The 19,421-nt window shown below is 48.8% G+C and overlaps 4 protein-coding genes across 5 annotated transcripts; 2 read left to right on the top strand and 2 right to left on the bottom strand.

Annotated features, from left to right (window-relative positions):
* The first annotated feature begins 584 nt into the window (after positions 1 to 584).
* On the top strand, positions 585 to 3,826 carry LOC6593651 (peroxisomal acyl-coenzyme A oxidase 3). 2 transcript variants are annotated; one of them, XM_026988802.1, is made up of 8 exons: positions 585 to 666; positions 1,013 to 1,172; positions 1,410 to 1,547; positions 1,616 to 2,106; positions 2,163 to 2,911; positions 2,972 to 3,126; positions 3,192 to 3,479; positions 3,546 to 3,826. In XM_026988802.1, the coding sequence occupies exons 1-8, from the start codon at positions 653 to 655 to the stop codon at positions 3,654 to 3,656; spliced, it is 2,106 nt and encodes a 701-aa protein (XP_026844603.1). In that variant the 5' UTR covers positions 585 to 652; the 3' UTR covers positions 3,657 to 3,826. The 2 variants fall into 2 exon arrangements, with proteins under 2 accessions (XP_026844603.1, XP_002019238.1); XM_002019202.2 differs by lacking the exon at positions 585 to 666 and having other exon boundaries at positions 921 to 1,172.
* Positions 3,827 to 4,176: 350 nt separating this feature from the next.
* Positions 4,177 to 6,320, bottom strand: LOC6593652 (adenosine monophosphate-protein transferase Fic). Its single transcript, XM_002019203.2, has 3 exons — positions 5,226 to 6,320; positions 4,965 to 5,168; positions 4,177 to 4,907 (listed from the first exon to the last, which is right to left on the bottom strand). The coding sequence occupies exons 1-3, from the start codon at positions 6,146 to 6,148 to the stop codon at positions 4,508 to 4,510; spliced, it is 1,527 nt and encodes a 508-aa protein (XP_002019239.1). The 5' UTR covers positions 6,149 to 6,320; the 3' UTR covers positions 4,177 to 4,507.
* Positions 6,321 to 8,058: 1,738 nt separating this feature from the next.
* Positions 8,059 to 15,906, top strand: LOC6593653 (tiggrin). Its single transcript, XM_002019204.2, has 5 exons — positions 8,059 to 8,185; positions 8,903 to 9,189; positions 9,251 to 12,552; positions 12,620 to 15,622; positions 15,692 to 15,906. The coding sequence occupies exons 2-5, from the start codon at positions 8,913 to 8,915 to the stop codon at positions 15,755 to 15,757; spliced, it is 6,648 nt and encodes a 2,215-aa protein (XP_002019240.1). The 5' UTR covers positions 8,059 to 8,185; positions 8,903 to 8,912; the 3' UTR covers positions 15,758 to 15,906.
* Positions 15,907 to 16,493: 587 nt separating this feature from the next.
* Positions 16,494 to 19,281, bottom strand: LOC6593654. The gene is made up of 3 exons (XM_002019205.2): positions 18,741 to 19,281; positions 17,598 to 17,807; positions 16,494 to 17,531 (listed from the first exon to the last, which is right to left on the bottom strand). The coding sequence occupies exons 1-3, from the start codon at positions 18,878 to 18,880 to the stop codon at positions 16,853 to 16,855; spliced, it is 1,029 nt and encodes a 342-aa protein (XP_002019241.1). The 5' UTR covers positions 18,881 to 19,281; the 3' UTR covers positions 16,494 to 16,852.
* Between the last annotated feature and the right edge of the window lie 140 nt (positions 19,282 to 19,421).

Here is a 19,421-nt window from a genome sequence, read left to right as displayed (position 1 = left end):
ATTAGATAAATACTTTCTTTGGTTAATATTATTTAAAAATATCACTTATCCAATTATTACAGTCTGCAATTATCCAAGTTCAACGACAATCATTTACCTGCCGTAAAAACCTATATTTTTTTACTATTTAAGATAATTAAAAGAAACTTCACAAGTGTTTGATTAAACATACACTATCTCTACGTAATCGCACCCTGCTTTCCTTTTCACACCAAATTTGAATACGCGCCAATGTCTGTAGCTGTAATGCAACACTGAAACAACAAATATCGATATGTTCTTTTCCTTATATTCGCTCAGATAACCATTTTAATTTATGATTTTGTAAAAATAGACTAAAAACCAGCTGCCGTTCCTTGCCGAACGAACAAGTGCACAACAATGTGATATGGGTTTTGGGCCTTTACCATGTTTTGGGCTCTCTTATCTTATCCAAGGCGGATGCCCACCTTGAAGAGGCAATTCATAGCCGGCCCGGCCGACTGGCCATGAATGTCGGATAAGCTTGGTAAATCTTATCGCTGGCCACTTTCCTTCGACCTTTTTCCAATAATAGTTCGGCATTTGTTAACTTTCAAAACAGTTCGAGCAGAGCCGTGACCGTTAGCACATCCCACAAAAGACGGAGCAAAAGAAAGAGATAGCGATAGACATGGTTGCAATCAAGTGAGTACTCGCAATTTCAACAATTGCAGCGCCGAAGACCGTTCTAAAACCTTTTTTTAGACAAAATCAAATTAAAGAAAGCATTTCAAACTAGCCAATCTTGTAGAAAATTGAATCATCAATGGGATAAAATTGTGTGTTTAGGGCTGAGGGTCCTATATAGCTAGTAATCCTAAACCAAATAGAAAAATCGAGGAATATGATTTCGATCATTGACAACGAACGATTAGCCCATTGTCGACCAATCGACCAGTACTATCTCCACGACAATGGCCAGCACCGAAGACGAGCATTCTGCCGTCAATCAAATAAATGAGATTTTAACTTCATTATCGGATTATTACAGCGAAGCGGATAATGGCCAGCAGGTGGGGAACATTTTCGACGACAAGAAGATCTTTCCGGAGTTCCGCAGCGGACCCTTGGACGTCTACAGACAGAAGGCCAGCTTCTGCTACAAGCGGATGAACGTGCTCCTGGAGGGCGAAGAGCACATTCGACTGAAGGTAATCACCGACATTAATTACATTTTAATTGCCATGCCCAGCTTAGCCTAGCATTAAATGTGGAGCAATCGCTTCTGTGGTGCGGGTACAAAGTACAATGTCTCTTTTTGTGCTGTTGCCTTCCTGTCTTGGGTGTTATCTGAACGAAAAAGTGCACTTAACCCGCCACCTAATCTTAGCGAAGCCTTCTTATCTGGGTCGTTGACTAATCGAACTTACATCCCACCTTCGACACAGCACAAGGTATGGCAATGGATGGAGCAGCACCCGGACTATCAAAGGGAGCCGGAGGTGGCCACACTGGAGCGTACTCGGGAGTTGGCCAATAAGCGGCAGCATTTGCTCTGGGAGCAGCATTTCTTTGGTGTGAATGAGGTAAGAACACGTCATAGATAATAATAGCAAATTCAATTCGAAATAATTGTATCTCTCTCGCTTTTTAGTATTTGGGAACACCTCATCTTCTGTTGGCCTTTGGTCAGGCCATCTTCAGCTATGACTTCAGCAGCTCCGTGAAGTTTGGGCTCTCCAATGGCATGTTCCCCAGCACCCTGGTGTCCAATGGGTCGGGACGTTTGGGCAAATACATTGCTAAGATCTCCGATAATCGGATTTTGGGCGCATATGCCCTCACAGAGTTCTCGCACGGCACCAATGCTTTGGGCATGCGCACCCGTGCCACTTACGACCTGAAGACCAAGGAGTTCATCATTCACACACCTGATTTCGAGGCATCCAAGTGCTGGGTGGGTAATCTCGGCAAGACCTGCACCCATGCCATAGTCTATGCGCAGCTGTTTGTGCCCGACGACAAGCATCAGGGCTTGCAGGCCTTCCTGGTGCCAATTCGTGATGAGCGCACGCTGTTGCCCTTCCCGGGCGTCACAGTGGGAGACATGGGCGAGAAGATCGGCCTGAATGGCATTGACAACGGGTAGGTTCCGTCTGCTACGGCAATTATCATCCGACTCTAATCCAAACCTTTTGTAGCTTTGTGAGCTTCAATCAGTATCGCATTCCCAAGGCGAACCTCTTGTCCAAGGCGGGCGACATTGATGCCCAGGGCAACTACAACAGTCCTATCAAGGATGAGCGCAAGCGACTGGGTGCCTCGCTGGGCGCCCTCTCCCAGGGACGAGTCAACATCACAGCCATCACGTATGTGGCCTTGAGCAAGGCCGTCTCCATAGCCACCCGCTATGGGGCAAGCCGCAGGCAGTTCGGACCCAACAACAGTCAGACGGAGTGGCCCGTGATTGAGTACCAGTCGCAGCAGTACCGTCTCATTCCCCACTTGGCCACCACAATCGCGTTGCGTGTGGCTACGCTGTGGATTGGCAAGGAAAACGTGGACATGACCATGAAGGGCTTCACTGGCGAGGATACCTCGAAGGCGGGCATGGAAATCCATGCCATTTCGTCGGCCCTCAAGCCAGTGGCCACATGGGCTGCCCGCGATGGCATCCAGGAGTGTCGCGAGGCCTGCGGCGGACATGGCTACCTTAAGGCTGCAGGTCTGGGTGATCTGAGGAACGACAATGATGCCAATTGCACATACGAGGGCGAGAACAACACGCTCATTCAGCAGGCCTCCAATTGGTTGATCAGTCTGCGTCGTGGCAATGCCGATTTCAAGGCTGTGTCTCCGCTAGAAACGGTGTCCTTCCTGAGCGACATTAACAGCATTCTGCACACCAAGGCCGAGGAGCGCACGCCGGCCCAGGCATTGGATGCAAGCAGTGAGTCAACGACTGCTTAAAATCGTATATTATCATGGATTAATCTTTGTCCATTTTAAGATCTCCTGAAGGCTCTTAACTGGCTCACCGCCTGGCAGCTGGAAACCACTGTCAAGCGTGCCGAGCAACTGCAGCGCGAGGGCAAGGACGCCTTCGAGACTCGCAACAACATCCAGGTCTTTGCCGCCCAGAAGCTCTCCATAATCTATGGCGAGGTGAGTGTCTAGGAGTCTGACCTTTGGAATGAGCATCATCTGACCTGTCTTGTAACCCATTTCAGCGAACCATCTACTATGTGTTCTACAAGTTTGTGAACAGTCTGCCGGCTTCTGCTGAAAAGCAGGTGCTGCAGCAGCTGCTATCATTCTATGGCGCCCATTTGGTCACAAAGTACTCGGCCATATTCTATCAGGGCGGATATTTCAGCGATAGCCCGCACATTGAGCTCTACCAGCAGGGTATTCTGCAGCTTCTGCCAATCCTGAAGGATGAGGCTATCGCCCTGATCGATGCCATTGCACCCACAGACTTTATTCTCAATTCGCCGCTGGGCATGAGTGATGGCAATGTAAGGTTTATGACTCCTTATACTACCGTGTCTGCCATTGCTAATGTGTTCTTTCTATCCTTTCAGATCTATCAGCATCTTCAGAAGACAATTGTGTCCACTCCTGGTGTCTTTGAACGTCCCGAATGGTGGCGCGATGTCACCTACAAGGATTATCTGAAGCGCGCCAAGTTGTAAGGGGTCTGGCTCCCTCTCTCTCCACTTAAATCCATTTTTACATTCACAAATGTGCAATAATAAGTTACTTAAGTTCGATGATGATTTGTTGATCGCTAAGCGATGTTAATTACATTATAAAATACGTTCCAGAATTATAGGAAATACATTATGACACAAAAAAGATCAAATTTATGCCAGTTTTGGGTTCAACCAATATCAAAACTTAACAATTTAGAAGTTGTTCCTTTCGAAAAGTTTTGATTTATGGCCAGAGAAGGTCAAATCTTAACAAAGAGAATCTGAAGGCAGCATACAAAAATCGTGTACTATTGAAATTTATGGGAATTTCAATTATGCATCTTACTATTATATCTCTGGTTTTATTCCATAAAAATCCGCCCACAAATGACATTTACTGCCTTTCAGCGATTCAGCCTCTAGATTTTGGGGGACTCCCAATCCACAGCTCAAAAACTATTCCCAAGAACACTCTTATCTCTCAATTGGAACACCCTTAAAGAAAAACTACAGTATAAAATCAGTTTCTTAGGATATGTCATATTTACACGTTGTCCAGGAACCACACGTGATTCCCCTAAACTTGGAATAAACGCCACAATTCTTTGGGTTCATACAAATACAAATTGCTACCTAGTTTATATAGAGCACTACTGATTGATTTTGTTTCTGCACTGATTTGCATAATCTGTCGCAGCAGATTGTTGTTTTTTGGTTAGTTCTTTAAGCTTAAATACGATCACAGTCTGACAAAAACGGCATTTCGAGCAGATTATTTGCTAATTAAAAATATACAGAAATATAAATAGCTGAAGAAATTGGCTAAGAAATTGGTGGGGTTTCAGGGGGTGTCAGGGCTGGAAGCCGGAGCCGGAGAACTCGTAAAACTCCGGTATTGATGCGCTTTGAGCGGAGATGTGTGGAGACCTCATCTGTGCCAGCTGCTCGCCCGCCTCACTCTCCGTTTGGATGAGCATGGGTATCTGTTGGGGCAGGTCGCTGGTGGCCCACAAATACAGGTCCAGCGTCTTTTCGGTGCAGTCCGCAATGAAACGCACAAAGGGGCGTATGTCTCCCTCATTTGCCAGCTTCAAGAAGTGGTAGTACTTGCTGCGCTGCTGTTTGGGAATGATTACGGGCGGATAGCCAGCCCTCATCAGCAGCGTGTTCATCAGGAGACGCGAAGTGCGTCCATTGCCATCGATAAAGGGGTGTATGTGCACCAACTTGTAGTGGGCATAGGCAGCATAGCTATGAATAAAACATAGTTTTGAGTACTTCCGTAAGTTTGGAGGTTTCTGCACTCACTTTACAGGATGAAGGGAGCTGCTGTGCTCCGAATTCAGCCACCGCTCGAAACGCTGCATTAACAGGGCCAGATCCCCAGGGCCGGGCGGCACGTGGCCACCCACATAGACCTGATTTCGTCTAAATTCTCCGCCCTCTATGGGATCCACATGTCCCAAAACGCGTCGATGCAGCTCCAGAATGTCCTTGATGGTTATTTCCAATCTTTGAAAGATGATTTCCATTAGGAAATGGTTAAATATTATGCATTTAGGGTCTTACTTTTGCACGAGGCTCGCATTAATGTACTTCATGGCCAGATCCATGCCCAGGATTTCGTTGTGCTCATCGATGGACTTGCCGTCGACGGCCATGCGAGTCTCCAGAATGGATCGCGTCTGGGCCAGTGTCATGGTGTTGCCCTCAATGCCCACCGAGTGGTAGATGTGCTGGAAGTAGGCCTCCTTCTTGGCGCGACGCAAAGCAGAGCTGGACTCGTGTATAGCGGACAGCGCATCTCTCTTAGAGTCCAGGGATTGCAAGCGCCGCTCATCGAGTGTTTGCACCACTTCTGCCGTTCGCTGGCGATTGGCCAGAGCCTCCGAGTTGCTGGGACAAAGGGTTAAGGCTTGAAAGTAGTACTGATCCGCCAGCACGATGTTGCGTTGGTTGTGCTCCAAGAACTCCCCATAGCGCAGTAGCACCTCCGGATGCTTGGGCGCCAGGGCCAGGGCATGCTCGAACAATCGCGAGGCCTTGTCGTCCTTTCCCGACAGGTGCATATCCTGGGCCAGGCGCAACGCCCCCAAAGCCTCTTTTATGTTGGTCTGCTCCGCCTCCGAATAGCTGGCCCCAACGCTGTCGCTAATGCTCTTGTCGTAGAACTCCTTGAAGGCGTTCAACTCCTCCACCGAGTACACAGCGAACTCTTCCCTCGTCTGCAGATAGTGGGCATTGGGCAGATGATGCAATTGTCGCAGCCGCCAGCTGCTGGATGATGTCAGTGCGTGAAAGGAGAAAGCAGCAAAGCTCCCCGCAATGAAGAACAAAGCAAAACGATAGAATTGAACGCGTTTTGATGTTTTGGAATGTTGCAGCTGCTCCTGTTGCTGTTGTTCTTCTTTGACCTTCTCAGTGGGTGGACAGGTGGTGGCTTCCGCTTCCGCGTTCACTTTCTCGCTGGCATGAAGGATGGTCATGGCCATGGTCCGTTCTCGCCTATGACAGTTTATGCTTTACACGAATTTTGGCTACGTTGCACAGCAGGTACATTTTCAACTATTTCTCACTAATTCTGAGGCGTGTTTTAATCTATTATTTCCACAAGTTTCTGGCGAAAACCAAACACCACGTATTTTGTGTTTCTTCTTCTTCTTGTCTCTATCGTTATTTTTTTTTTACTTTTCCTATATTCTGTTTGGTGTTCCTGACTAGTTAGGACATTTAGCACTGAACAAATAATTTTAGTAGAAAACGAATCAATTTTCTACTATACTGGCTAATTTTTAAACACTCACTTTATTTCCAATTTTTTAAAAAATTGATTTAAACAAAATAGGGCTAGATTTCTACGTGATATCTACATGTGCTACATGGGTGTGTTAGCACAACAAGGTGAGTACATGAAGCGATATTTATAGCAATATTTTATTAGCGTTATTCGATACATATCGAATAATTTGCACGGTGTGCGACCTAGAAAGGGGTGAACATTCAAAAACTTTGCGGTCTTTGATTAAGCGTTTTGCAGCACCAACTCCGATAGATGGCGCTAGTACATCTTGTTTTGAATTTGAATTTGAACTCGAAAAAATGCTCATTTGCCTAAAAACCGGATATTGGCTAATTATTATTTTTGCGTTTTTTTTTGTTGTTTACATTTTTCCTAAGAACTCCCTGAGTGTCTGCTCTCAGCTGATGAGTAACACTCGTAATTTACTAAATTTAAATAATTGTTTGTTGTTTTCATTTTATTTTTAAATCTTCTGATTTTAGAAGAACGTATTGTGACATGGTGTCACAAGCAATATCTCACACAGCTCTTCGTCGAGCCAAACATAATGTGGTCGGTCGGTCAATGATTTTGAGATTTGAAAGTATTTTTTGTTTTTTTTTTTGGCCAAAGAGTACTTGAAATTCTGTAGTCAATGGGGTGCTTTGGGGGATTCCTGGTAAGAAAACGAAAAGAAACGAAAGAAAATAAAGAAAGAATGCTTCGACCAATGGGATACCTGTTGATGTTTTGTGGGCTCTGAGAAGAGTGAGGGAAAGAAGTGGCTCTATTTGCTATCTTTTATAATCATGCAATCAAGATGATTTTTGGCACGCAATTCCATGAAATATAAGCCCCAAATCATACACCACAGTGGTCTCCAAATATTGTTTAATCATCTTGTGGTTGAATGCTAATTAGTCCAATTCTAAGTGACAGCCAGGATGCTGATGCTGATGCTGAAAAACCTGCTCCGGTTTAACCCCTTGCGGTTTCTCTAATTTTCGTCTTATCAAATTCAATTGAAATGTCAGGTGGCCGGCCTCCAAGGTCACTTTTTAATTTGCATATTTCTTGTCTAATTGTTTTGAATCACTCACAGACCTCAGAGACAGACACCCAAACACTCGTTAAACACAAACCCACGCAAACCCCCCAATCTGTCATGTAATACAGCGTTCCATGAGAATCACAACTGCAATGCCTGTAGCTCTCATGAGATCACGCATATATTCATTACTTTCAGTCGTATATTGATCTATTGCCCGTTCGGAGTGCAAACAAAATTAAACCAGCGAGCCACCGGCTTGTGATTCATTTAGTGGAATATGAGGTCATTAAGATCTAATGCGATTCGATGCCATTCATAAACCGGACCGGCTTTCCGTTTGGGCCATGACGTAGCAAATGGATGTTTTTTGTTCTTTTCTTTCTGATATACATTTTTCGGTTTTTATTTTGGAAATTCCCAAAAAAGAGAACCCAAGTGATAAGCGAATCTCTCAAAGATTCTCTAGTGCTCTGCGTTCGAGATCTCCCTCACTCTCTGTCATTCTCTATCTGAGAGATTTTTCCAATAAAAGATTCAATGCTTGCCGCTCGGCTGTCAGTTGCGGCAGCGCCACGAGGTGCAACGGTTGTTCCTATTTCGAAAAAACGACGCAAAACATAACGGTAAAGCTATATAGAGTGAGTGAAAGTACAGTGAAGTGTCCTGAGAAACGAAATCTAAGATATATTCAAGGGAAAAGTGAGTAGAGAACTCTTTGAATAATCAGCCAACAAAATACTCGAAAAATAAAGAAAGAAAAAAACTTGCATATAATTAAAAATAAAAATAATATAATTTATAAATAAACCAGCAGCCAGAGCGCCTGCAGTGGCGTTCCAGAAATAAAAATAATACTGAAAAGTTGGGCATGAAAAATGCATGTGTGACACCATTAGAGACACGAAAATGTGTGTGTTTGATTTTGGTTTGTCAAAGGTGTTGTTCTTTTTCTTTTCTGTACAAAAGAAGATATATTCGTTTTTCTTTAATTTTTTTTGGACACGTTGCCATGTCCATGTCCAGGGGTATTCTCATTATCACTAAACACCGGATGGAAAGGGAATTCGAGGCCACCAAAGGTCCCGAAACAAATAAGAACCAAATTGAGCCGACGCTGAGTAGCATATTCCATACGATCCGAATTGGAATAGTACGCCTTATATTATCGCCTGATTAACCTTTTGCCGACCCACAGACTGCGATAATCCCCGGTGCTCTGTGTGCCTGAAAACTGGTCTAGATTCCACATCCACAGTGGCCTTATCGGCAGCCCAAAAAAAATATATACATATATTACTTGGGCCCTCAGAAGGCGATTTTGATTTCAATTTTCCGCCAAGGCCTTTTTTTCTCTCAATAGAATATAATATTTACAATTAATTTATGAATGACACAGTTTTTATTTTGTTCTCCTAGGTTTTCCGGTATGAGAGCTCTGGGTTTGTGCGCCCTGCTCTTGGCGTTGGCCAGCAGTCAGGGTTTCGACGGCTATTCCCGATCCAGCTATAGCTCCCGCCAGTCGTCTTCGTTTGGGGGCGGACAGACCTCCCAGTCCTCCTATGTGCAGTCTTCTCCCCAATTGAGCACCTGGGCCTATGCCCACTACAATGATGTGCGCGAACTGGCCAATCATCTGAAACAGGGGTACAATGCTCTGTCCCAAGGAGACAGCAATGGTCTGGGCTATTCAGGATCCTGGAGTGGTAAGTCTCTGAGCATTTAAAGTCTTTAAAACCTCTTTTTTATGACCCTTTACTCACCCAGCTTCGATCTTGGATCTTTGCGGCAAGAGTGCTGGGCAGTTGGATGCCTTGAGCTCTCAAATAAGCCAGCAGCTGGTGGCGGATATGCGACAGGGCAGCCTCAGCTATGCCACCATTTCGCAGCCAAATTTCTTCGAGTCCAAGGCCGCCGAACTCCTGGAGCGTTTCTCCAGCAACACGAGTGGCAATCTGCAGCAGAGCGTGGACTTGAGCTCCTTCCAGCCTGTGGATCTGAGTGGCTTTGATGAGGTCAAGAACTATGCCTATCCCGCAGAGGTTAAGGTCATCGACGGCAAGACCTATGTGGTGCACAGGAACTGCACAGAGGCCACCAAGCTAACCGGAAACTACGGGAATGCGGCCCAAATGAATCAGGGTTTCTTTACGCAGTCGCAGACCTCGATCCCAGCTGGCAGCAGCAGCACTACCACCATCACGAGGAAGAAGACCATCCACGATTGGGTGCGCGAGAACATGGAGCCCACTGTCGTGAACTACAATTCGGTGGTGAATGTGGACGGAGGTGTTCGAGGCGCTCCTTTGACCATACCCAGCGCCTACAATCAGATCAGCTCCCCTGGCTCCAGCTCCACTGTGGTCATTCGTCGTTTCAACAAGACCATTACCACCCACCCCGATGGCACTAGCTCTGTGGGAGGCTCCGAGTCGCAGCAGCGCTGGCAGGACGGCAAACTGGTGCTCGATGAGCAGCGTCCCTTTGGCCAGTCTTCGGTTCCGCGGGACGAGCAATGGAAGCGGGAGGAGCGTGAACGCTTCTTCTGGTATCTGACGACCCCCCAGAGCCTGGAGGATTGGCAGCATCAGCAGGAGGATCGCCTGTTGGGCGTGGCCCAGCGCTACCAGATCACCTTGCCGATGCTGGAGGAGTTCCACCGGCGGGAGCTATCCCGCTATCAGGCGCTTTTGGGTCAGTACCAGTCGCAGGTGCAGGATGCCAGTGCCTGGCAACGGCAGGAGAGGAGTCGCCTGGACTGGCTTATACATCAGAATGGTTTCTCCTCCCAGGACATTGATCGCTGGCAGGAGGAGAACGGCAGGAAGCTGTCACAGCTCGCACAGCAGCATGGCGTCAGTCAAGACCAACTACAGCAATGGCAGCGACAGGAGCTGCAGCGTCTGAATGTGTACTTCGATAAGGTAAACCAATCACTGGCCCCACAGGTGCCATACGTGCCACAGATCCCCCAAGGACCTGTGCAGACCTATCCCTCGTCCAGTTCCCTGACGGAAGACAACACCAAAGAGCAGGAGCGTCTGGATGAGCTGATTCGTCAGCATAATGCCACGATTGCCGCCCTCCAGAGCTCCATTTGGAACGATCAGCAGCGCTTGAAGGATCTCTCAATCAAGTACCAGGGGGACATGCAGAACCAGACCCAATGGCTGCGCGGTGAAGTGGCCCGCATCGGGGATCTCATCAAGGAGCAGAACGAGCAGGTATCAAAGATCTCCGCGTGGCAGAGCTCGGAGCGTACGCGACTCGAGAGCATTCTCCGCCAGCACCAGGGTTCGGTGGGTGATCTGCAGCAGCAGATGATCCAGGATCGCAACTACATCCAGAATCTGGCCACCAAATATCGCGTGAGTGTCGACGAGCTGGAGAAGTGGCAGAGGGAGGAGCTGCAGCGGCTACAGGTGCGCGGCCAGCAGCAGCTGGAGGAGCACATCAAGGACTGGCAGATCAGCGTGAGCTCGAATCTGCGGGACATTGTGGGACAGAATCAGCTGACCATCGAGGAGTTCCAGAACTCCATCATCAATGATCGCTCGAGACTCGAGCAGATGGCACGCATGTACAAGGTAAAGGTCGAGGAGATCGAGGGCTGGATCAAGAGCGAGCTGAAGAAGTTCCAATCGGAGGGTCTGCTCAAGGAAGTCGAACAGGAGCTGGTCCTCTGGCAGCAGAAGGAGCGCGAGCGCCTGCAGCAGCTTGTCCAGCACAATTCCCTGACCGTCGAACAGCTGGAGGCCAAGATAAAGAGCGATCAGACCCACTTCTTTGAGCTGGCAAACACCTACCAGGTGCGCGTGGAGGACATCCAGGAGTGGCTGAAGAAGGAGCTGCTGCGCCTGCAGAGCGAGGGCCTGGTCAAGGCCGAGGCTCTCAAGGACTGGCAGCAGGTCGAGCGCGTTGAGATCTCGAAATTGGTCCAACAGAACAAGTATTCCCTGGAGGACTTTGAGCGGAAACTCCTGGCCGATCGTGCCCGCCTGCAGGACCTGTCTAACACCTACAATGTACAGGTCTCGGAGATCGAGAAGTGGATCCAGGCGGAGGGCGATCGCCTACAGCGCGAGGGTCGTCTGCGGATGGAGACAGAGCTCAATCACTGGCAGAAGATCGAGCGTCAGCGCCTACTGGATCTGATCAACAAAAACGACTTGTCCATCGATGAGATCGAGACGAAGATCGGCCGCGATCAGACCCACCTTTATAGCCTCGCCCAGCAGTACCAGGTGCGCGTGGAAGAGATCGAACAGTGGATCAAGCAGCAGATCCAGAAACTCCAGGACGAGGGCCTCATCGAGATGCAGCGCCTGAAGAACTGGCAGCTGGAGTGGCGTGGAAACCTCACCAATATGGTGCAGGATCGCGACTTCACCGTCGAGGAGTTCCACAAGTGGCTGCTGAAGGATCGTGCCCAGCTGCAGAGCCTGGCCATGCAACACAATGTCCAGATCGAGGAGATCGAACAGTTTGTGAAGAAGGAGGAGCAGCGCTTCATTGGAATGGGTCTGTTGAAACCCAGCGAGAAGCTCACCAACTGGCAGGAGGTGGAGCGTCTCCACCTGAAGAATCTCGCCCAGCAGCAGTACAAGTCCACGGAACAGCTGGAGGCTCGTCTGCGACAAGATCGTGAGCTGCTGGAACGCCTCGCGCGCCAGTACAGCGTCCAGGTGGAGGAGATCGAACTCTGGATGAAGCAGGAGCTGGCACGCATGCGCGACGAGGGTCAATTGCAGATCGATAATCTCACGTCCTGGCAGCTGGCGGAACGCGAACGCCTCGAGGCTCTGATCAGCCAGAACAAGCAATGGAGCGCCGAGGAACTGAAGGCAGAGCTGGAGAAGGATCGCGAGCACATGCAGACGATGGCCTTCCAGTATCACACATCCGTGGAGGAGATTGAACGTTGGGTTCAAACGGAGATCGAGCGCTTGAAGCAGCAGGGAAAACTGAATATTGAGCAGCTGTCTGCCTGGCAAAGGACCGAACAGCAGAGGATCCTGTCCCTGCTTCAACAGCATTCGAATATCACCTTGGAACAGTTCCAGGCCAAGGTAAAGATGGTCTTTATTTACTGAAGAATATATATCCTAGTTTTAAAATTATTTATGCTTTTTTTAGGTCCAAAATGATCGTCGTTTCTTGATCAAACTCGCCGAACAGCACCATGTGAGTGTTGTGGAGGTCGAGACCTATGTGAAACAGGTCATCGAGGATCTCCACAAAAAAGGACAATTCGAAATGGAGCAGCTGCAGAACTGGCAGCTGGTGGAACGCGATTACATCAAGAATTTGATTGCAGAATACAAGAATGCATTGTCCACCGCAGAGTACGAACAGAAGCTGCTGGCCGATCGTGCCCATCTCAAACAATTGGCGGATCAGTACCGCATCAGTGTGGAGCAGATCGAGCAGTGGATGATCTCCGAGCTGAATCGCCTACGTGGCGACACGGAGTCGTCGCTGAAGAGCCTCAGTGCCTGGCAGGTCTCAGAGCTGGAACGCCTGCAGAACCTGGTCAAACAGCAGAACCATCTGACCTACGTGGAATTCGAAATGGAATTGAACCAAGAGCGAGAGCGTCTCCAAAAGCTGGCCAATCAGTACTCCGTGAATGTCGTGGAGATTGAGGAGTGGCTGCGCAATCAGTTGGTCAATCTGAAGAGCACGGGCCAGGGCAAGGTGGCGAATCTGACCAAATGGCAGGCCATAGAGCAGCAGCGTTTGATTGAGTTATTGCTGAAGAAGCAGCAGGAGCTGCCCTACGAAGATGTGGAACGGGAGCTGACCAAGGACCATGCCCGTCTCGAGAGCCTCTCCCAAACCCATCACGTGAGCATCGATCAAGTGGAGCAGTGGTCACGCGAGGAACTGCAGCGTCTGCAAAGCTCTGGCCTGGTCCAATTTGAACAGCAGACCCAGTGGCAGCAGCAGATCAGCCACGGCTTCAACGACTGGCTGCAGCAGCAGAGAAACGGCCCCAGCTACCAGGAGTTTGTGGACTTCCTGAAGCGGGACAAGCAGCGTCTGGATGGCATTGCCAGCGACTATCATGTGACGGTCGAGCAGGTGGAGAAGTGGGTCCAAAAGGAGGCCGCACGTCTCTCTCTCATTGGAGTCATTGATCGGCCGCAGAACAATGTGAAATACGAGGAGATTGTCAACATTTGGGAGGATCAACCCTCCTGGAAGAACGACCTGCTGTCGCGTCTGAGGAGTGTCACCAAATGGCGTCCCATGACCCGCCAGGAGTTCGAGAGCTATCTCATCCGCAACAAGGCCGTGCACGAGCAGCTGGCCCGACAGTACCACGTGACCGTTGAGGACATCCATCTCTGGCTGGAGAACGCTGCCCAGAAGGAGGGTCTCATCACAGTGCCCGTCGTCTTGGAACAATGGCAGATCAAAGAGCAGCAGTACATTCAGGATCTGATCAATCAGCAGCAGCGCAAGCAGCGAAAATGGACCATCGAAGAGCTGCAACTCAGGTTGAACAACGATCAGAGGCATCTCCAGGAGGCCATCCAGCAGTACCGTGTGACCATTGAGGAGCTCAAGGCCTGGTACAAGGATGAACTGAAGCGCTTGTTGGATCAAAGAAAGATCGATCGCGGATCGTCCCTGTCCTGGCAGAGCCAAGAGCTGGAGAGGATCTACCTGCAGGCCGTGAACAAGCCGGATATAGGCAGACAGGCTTTGGAGACTTTGCTGCTGAGGGATGTCCATGCCTTGGCCCCGCAATACCAGATATCTGTGGAGACACTGCGCCTCTTCATCCACGACAAACTAAGTCGCTTCGCGGACATGGGTCTGACGACGGACACCGCTCGACAGGTGAACAATTGGCACGAACAGGAGCGTATTCGCCTGAGGGAGGTGGCCACCAAGCTGGTGATCACCGAACAAGAGCTCCTGGAGTTCATTTCGCACGACGACAACTTCCAGAACCAATTGGCGCAGGTCTACCAGGTGGGTTTGGGTCAACTGGCCCCCGTCCAGAGGATAATCATCGGAAACTTTGCCAAGGAGCAGCTCCTGGAGCACCGCCAACTGAATCATCTGACCAACTGGCAGCGTCGCGAAAGGGATCGTCTGTACGAGTTCATTCGCACCCAGAACATGACCTTGACTCAGCTGAAGAGCTGGCAGAATCAGGACACGAAACTGCTGCAGGACTTTGCCGCAAAGTACGAGATCTCCGTGCAGGAGCTCAAGGAATGGCAGAAGCTGGAGCTGGAGCGCATCCAGAAGGTGGCCTACTATTATGGCATGACCCAGAGCGATCTGCAGCAGTTCCGCGAGGGAGAACTCCGCTGGCTGACGTACGTGAATCACCGCAAGCTGATGTCCGCCTCTGAGGCCCAGAACTGGGAGAAGACCCACAAATGGACGTTGGGCAGGCTGCAGAGCAGATACGGCAAATTTGGCCAGGAGCTGGTCATCTGGAGACGTGTCTTGTATCTGCTCAGCCAGGGATTGATCGATCTGCCTGCGGGCGGAAGTGCAGATGGTGGATATGTGGTCGACCCTGGCAGCACCAATGCCACGCATGTGTACAGGCCCATATTCTCCAAGGATCGCGGCGATCAGCCACCACACACGTACGAGGAGTCCTACGATGAGACAGACGAGCCCGGCCTCGAGGGCGAGACAAGGACGCCACGTCCCTACCCACGCCCATCGCCCATTCTGTCCACACCCCCTCCGCCATTGCCCTACAGTCGCGGCTCATCGCCCAGCGGTGGCTACGAGTACAGTCGTCGGGACTACACCTTCAATGTGCCCGTTGGAGGAGCCTCTGCATCGGCCAGTGGCGGACCCACCGGCTCCTCGGCCACGGCCAGTGCCACCTTAGGAAAATGGAGTCGTGCCGCAGGCGAGGAGCCCCAGGTCGAGGACTTAGGTCAGCAGCAGCAGGTCGAACTGGGATGGAACGAGGGGCAGCAACAGCAAGTGGAGGACACGGACTGGAATGCCAAGTACGAGGCGGGACAACAACAGTCCGAGAATCTCGAGGACCTCGGCCAGCAGCAGCAGCAGATTCAAGTGGAGGATCTGAGTGGCCTGGGGAGCTATGGGGGCCACAGCTCTTCCAGTGGACAGCTGCAGCGGCAGCCGTCAAAGGTGAGTTTTCCAACAAACTTTCCCTAAGAAACCGCTCTAATATTATTCTCTAATATATTTTTTTCCTAGGAATTGGAAGTGGAGGCCACCGCTGAGCCCTCGTTCTGGGAGAAGCTCAAGAGCAAGATCGGTTAGAGAGTCCTATATAAAAAGCACAAACTGCCATTTATCGAATACTTAGTTACGAAACGAAACCCAAACAAACAAAAACACTTCATATATTTTCTACAAATGTTTCTTTAATATTTAGTTTATAAATAAATAAATGAGATTTTGAAAGGTCACACTTGTACCGCCACACAAAAAACATTATTACTAAACATACTATCTGTTGCTCCCATAACTGTCTTTCTTCCATAACTCTCTATACTCCCTCTCTCTATAAGGACGTAATTTTTGTATTTTGTTCGTTTTCATTAATAAACTTTAAAAATATAATAGGCCATTTGTTGGTTTCTCTCTGCAAAATATAACAGTTTCAAAAGCGAGAATATAAACGTATTACTCTATGGTCTATATAGGAAAATTGAGGGTTCTCTGTGCTGTTAATTTTGCGGTTGCGATATGCTTGAAGAAGGCTTTAATGTTCATGTTTGGGACTGGTTTTGGTTTTGGTTTCTTGAGGGAGTTTATTTCCATGGGATCAGCAGATACAGTACACGCTCGATAAAGTCAAGAAAAATGGCATATTTCTGGGAAAATAATCTTTAAATACTTCATTCATTGTTTCAATGCCAATTAATGTGATAAAGTATCGACATTTTAGTACAACAAAAATTTAATTATCATTACGATAATTCTTTACTTTTTAACTTTATCTAAATCATTCGATTTTTAAATATTTTTCAACCAAAATTTCATTATACTGTCACATAAATTTGCATTGAAATAAAATCGATTACAAAGAGAAATTGATTGATCTATCTAAAAAAAATGATTAGCAATCCTTCAAATGATTCGACTTCTAAACGTATCGAGTGTTAGTTTTGGATCGCCCAAACCGATAATATTCCTTCTACTAAGTATTTTTAAAACCTAAATTTAATTTAACGAGCGTGCACTGTACTGTGCTATATGGAATCTAATGTTAACGATCGTTTTCTCTGCTCCAAATCAATTATTCTATTACAATATACTACACTCCTCAAAGGATCCTCCTTCATCTGGTCTTGTACACCCCTTTTTACATCTCTTAGAATACCCTTATATACATCATCTGCTCTCTCTGAATCAACTTATGGATGCCTCCAGCTCGGAGCCGCCTCCAAAATGCGAGGCCCTAAACTGTAGACCCTCCGTTACCTCCCCAACGGCCACAGCAGCTCCCATGCTCAGGCCATCTCCCGTTTCCTGGAGCACATGATGCTTCAGTTGCTCGATTTGGTGCAGCAATTTGAGCGTCTCATCGTCCAGATTGTCGTCTTCTTGGCGCAGCTGCAGCTGCTGTTCCCGCTCCTCGTCGACATCCCACTCGAGGGACTCCGGCGTGGAGATGTGCGACCACGAGTTCTGTGTGGAGGAACAGCAGGAGGTGCGCGTGAAGGAGCCGCCATGCCGATGATGGCTCCCCAAACGGGGATGTCGAGCAGCTGCGCCATAGCGTCCATGGCTGGCGGCAGCCATCGAGGCAGCCGTCGCAAGTTGGTCCAGGGAAGCGTAACGCGGCTGCTTTGCTGCCATCGGTGGGGTGTTCTCGGCCGCAGGCTGCTCCTTTTGCTCCTTCTGCTCCTGCTGGTAGTTCCGCAGCTGCGAGTACTCGTGCTCCCACTCCAGATCTAGCGAGGAGCTGGCCCTTGAGCTGGCCATCCGCTGATAGCTTCCAAGCATCTCGGTCTCCTTGCTGGGCGTTGCCTGCGCGTTGAGCAGCTTGAAAACGTCCAGATTCTGCAGCTGTATATCGGATATCGCACTGCATAAAAGGGGGCTATATTGGAGGTGGGTTACGACACGGATACAGTATGTGGCATTCACACACCTGTCATTCTGTAGCTTCGCATAGCTCGGCTGTTGCTCCCAGTATTTGTCCAGGAACTGGGGGCACTGCTGCTTCCTCTTGAACTTCAGAATGCGATAGACAAGGCCGCGTCGCTGCTGGCTTCCCCCTCCACTCGATATGAGCTCTGTTTCAGGCTCCTGCTCGGCCTCCTGGTCGGTGGCGACCCTAGCCCTGGGCCTGCGGCGACGCCTGAAAGTGGCAAAATGCAAATTGTATTTTCAGTGCACACGTTGTTGCACCTTTTGTGGTCTTCAATGTGGTTTGGTTTCTGTTTCTGTTTGGTGTATATTGGTTATAGGCTCGAATTGGTTGATGATGTCGCATGGTGTAAAAGAGTGCTGGACAGTGGTGTAAAATGATCGATAGTATTGAATAGCTTACAAGCACAGCTGTTTTCCATTCCCATTTTGTTGGTTTCCTCATTTCTTTTCAAAAAACTTGAATAACCCATAGAATAATGACATTTTTGGTAGTATATTTTTCAAGTACTCCCAAATGGAAGCTATGACCGAACTATCACAGAAATTTGTTCATTTATTCTGTATCTTTGTATTGCATATCCGCCTGAAAACCACGTCCACAAATCGATCACTTTTGCTGCTTCACTAGAAGCGTAAAGGGTATAGTTCGCGTCCGCTTGATTTGATTAACTTGTGGCTTTTGTTTCCCTTGTTTATGTGTGACCAACAACAACCCCCACTTCACGGTGCAATACACTCTATATATCCGTGGAAGCCCGTCGTCGTCTGTGGCATTATTTGTGGCAACATGCAGGCCCTCGAGCATTGCATACTTTCAGGCTGTTGACCCTTCTCCATTGAACGGAGCTCTGCTCCCTATAAAGTGGACCCCACTCGCAAATTATGTTTGCTTATGCAATTTGGACGACTATGGGGCGGTTCGGACATCAAGCGTGTTCCGTTTAATGGAGCAATCTACCGCTAATTAGTAAACCCTCCCCATCCCTCTTTGGGGTAGTGTCTAAGCTCGTATTGATTGGACCCGCGCTTATTGGATTTGGCGAATGCTTTTTGTACGCGCCACAAAGTCAACGGAAATTAAATTTTAATTAACTGCTTTACCCCGCTCTGTCTCTGTCGTTCTCCCAGGGGATGCTCTTACCAAAGCCAGCTGTTGGCAGCTGCCGCAGCCGTCGCACAGGAGGACGACGAGGCCGTGGAGGAGGAAGACGATGCTGTGGATGTGCTGGAGCTGGTGGTGGCAGCGGCGGCTGTGACGCAGCTGCCAAGACATGAACCCATGCTCCAGGGCTCCAGGGCAGGTGCGTAAAAGTAGGCCACACCGCAGCACAGAGCAGTACAGAGCAGCACCTCTCTGGTTCCCTTTCCGCCGTACTTTGTTGGCTTTCACTCTTTTGTTGGTTCCGCTGTTAATTGGTGGTGCCTCATGATGCGGCTGCTTCCTTCCGCTTGCCTTGCTTCAGGTCAAGGCCTATAGTTCTTAGCCGTTGTTTTTTTTCGGCTATTGTGTTGACTCTTGAAAAGCGTTTTTCAATGCAACTCCGCCACTACACACAAACACAAAGAAAGCCATACACACACACAACACTTGTACCGCAAGGCGTAACTGTTTTGCATGCGCCCGTTTGTCGACGTCACTGGGTGACGCACCCCGCGTCCATGGCGATACCAAGCGACATTTAAGGGGGCGCACACGGAGCCAAGCGACAAAAAGTTACTGTTTTCCCTCGGCAGCTGGCAGCTGACGGCGGGTATGTGGGGGCGACGACTTTTGACAATCAGCTGATTCCCATGCTCTCTCCTTACGGGCAACAACCCATTC

Source organism: Drosophila persimilis, unplaced genomic scaffold (assembly GCF_003286085.1).
Source record: "Drosophila persimilis strain 14011-0111.01,24,50 unplaced genomic scaffold, DperRS2 tig00000191-arrow-pilon, whole genome shotgun sequence".
Lineage (NCBI taxonomy): Eukaryota > Metazoa > Arthropoda > Insecta > Diptera > Drosophilidae > Drosophila > Drosophila persimilis.
This window is presented reverse-complemented; position numbering and strand designations above follow the sequence as displayed.

What these genes read in the sequence shown, in the direction of transcription:
- LOC6593651 (XM_002019202.2), top strand. Translation starts at nt 936, where the DNA reads ATGGCCAGCACCGAAGACGAGCATTCTGCCGTCAATCAAATAAATGAG. An exon ending in CTGAATGGCATTGACAACGG is followed by an intron (nt 2,107 to 2,162) that starts GTAGGTTCCGTC and finishes AACCTTTTGTAG; the next exon opens with CTTTGTGAGCTTCAATCAGT. An exon ending in TCTCCATAATCTATGGCGAG is followed by an intron (nt 3,127 to 3,191) that starts GTGAGTGTCTAG and finishes AACCCATTTCAG; the next exon opens with CGAACCATCTACTATGTGTT.
- LOC6593652 (XM_002019203.2), bottom strand. Translation starts at nt 6,148, where the DNA reads ATGGCCATGACCATCCTTCATGCCAGCGAGAAAGTGAACGCGGAAGCG. An exon ending in AATGCGAGCCTCGTGCAAAA is followed by an intron (nt 5,169 to 5,225) that starts GTAAGACCCTAA and finishes CATCTTTCAAAG; the next exon opens with ATTGGAAATAACCATCAAGG. An exon ending in AGCTCCCTTCATCCTGTAAA is followed by an intron (nt 4,908 to 4,964) that starts GTGAGTGCAGAA and finishes TTTTATTCATAG; the next exon opens with CTATGCTGCCTATGCCCACT.
- LOC6593653 (XM_002019204.2), top strand. Translation starts at nt 8,913, where the DNA reads ATGAGAGCTCTGGGTTTGTGCGCCCTGCTCTTGGCGTTGGCCAGCAGT. An exon ending in TGGAACAGTTCCAGGCCAAG is followed by an intron (nt 12,553 to 12,619) that starts GTAAAGATGGTC and finishes TGCTTTTTTTAG; the next exon opens with GTCCAAAATGATCGTCGTTT. An exon ending in TGCAGCGGCAGCCGTCAAAG is followed by an intron (nt 15,623 to 15,691) that starts GTGAGTTTTCCA and finishes TTTTTTTCCTAG; the next exon opens with GAATTGGAAGTGGAGGCCAC.
- LOC6593654 (XM_002019205.2), bottom strand. Translation starts at nt 18,880, where the DNA reads ATGGGTTCATGTCTTGGCAGCTGCGTCACAGCCGCCGCTGCCACCACC. An exon ending in GCTGCCAACAGCTGGCTTTG is followed by an intron (nt 17,808 to 18,740) that starts GTAAGAGCATCC and finishes TGCCACTTTCAG; the next exon opens with GCGTCGCCGCAGGCCCAGGG. An exon ending in GCGAAGCTACAGAATGACAG is followed by an intron (nt 17,532 to 17,597) that starts GTGTGTGAATGC and finishes CCTTTTATGCAG; the next exon opens with TGCGATATCCGATATACAGC.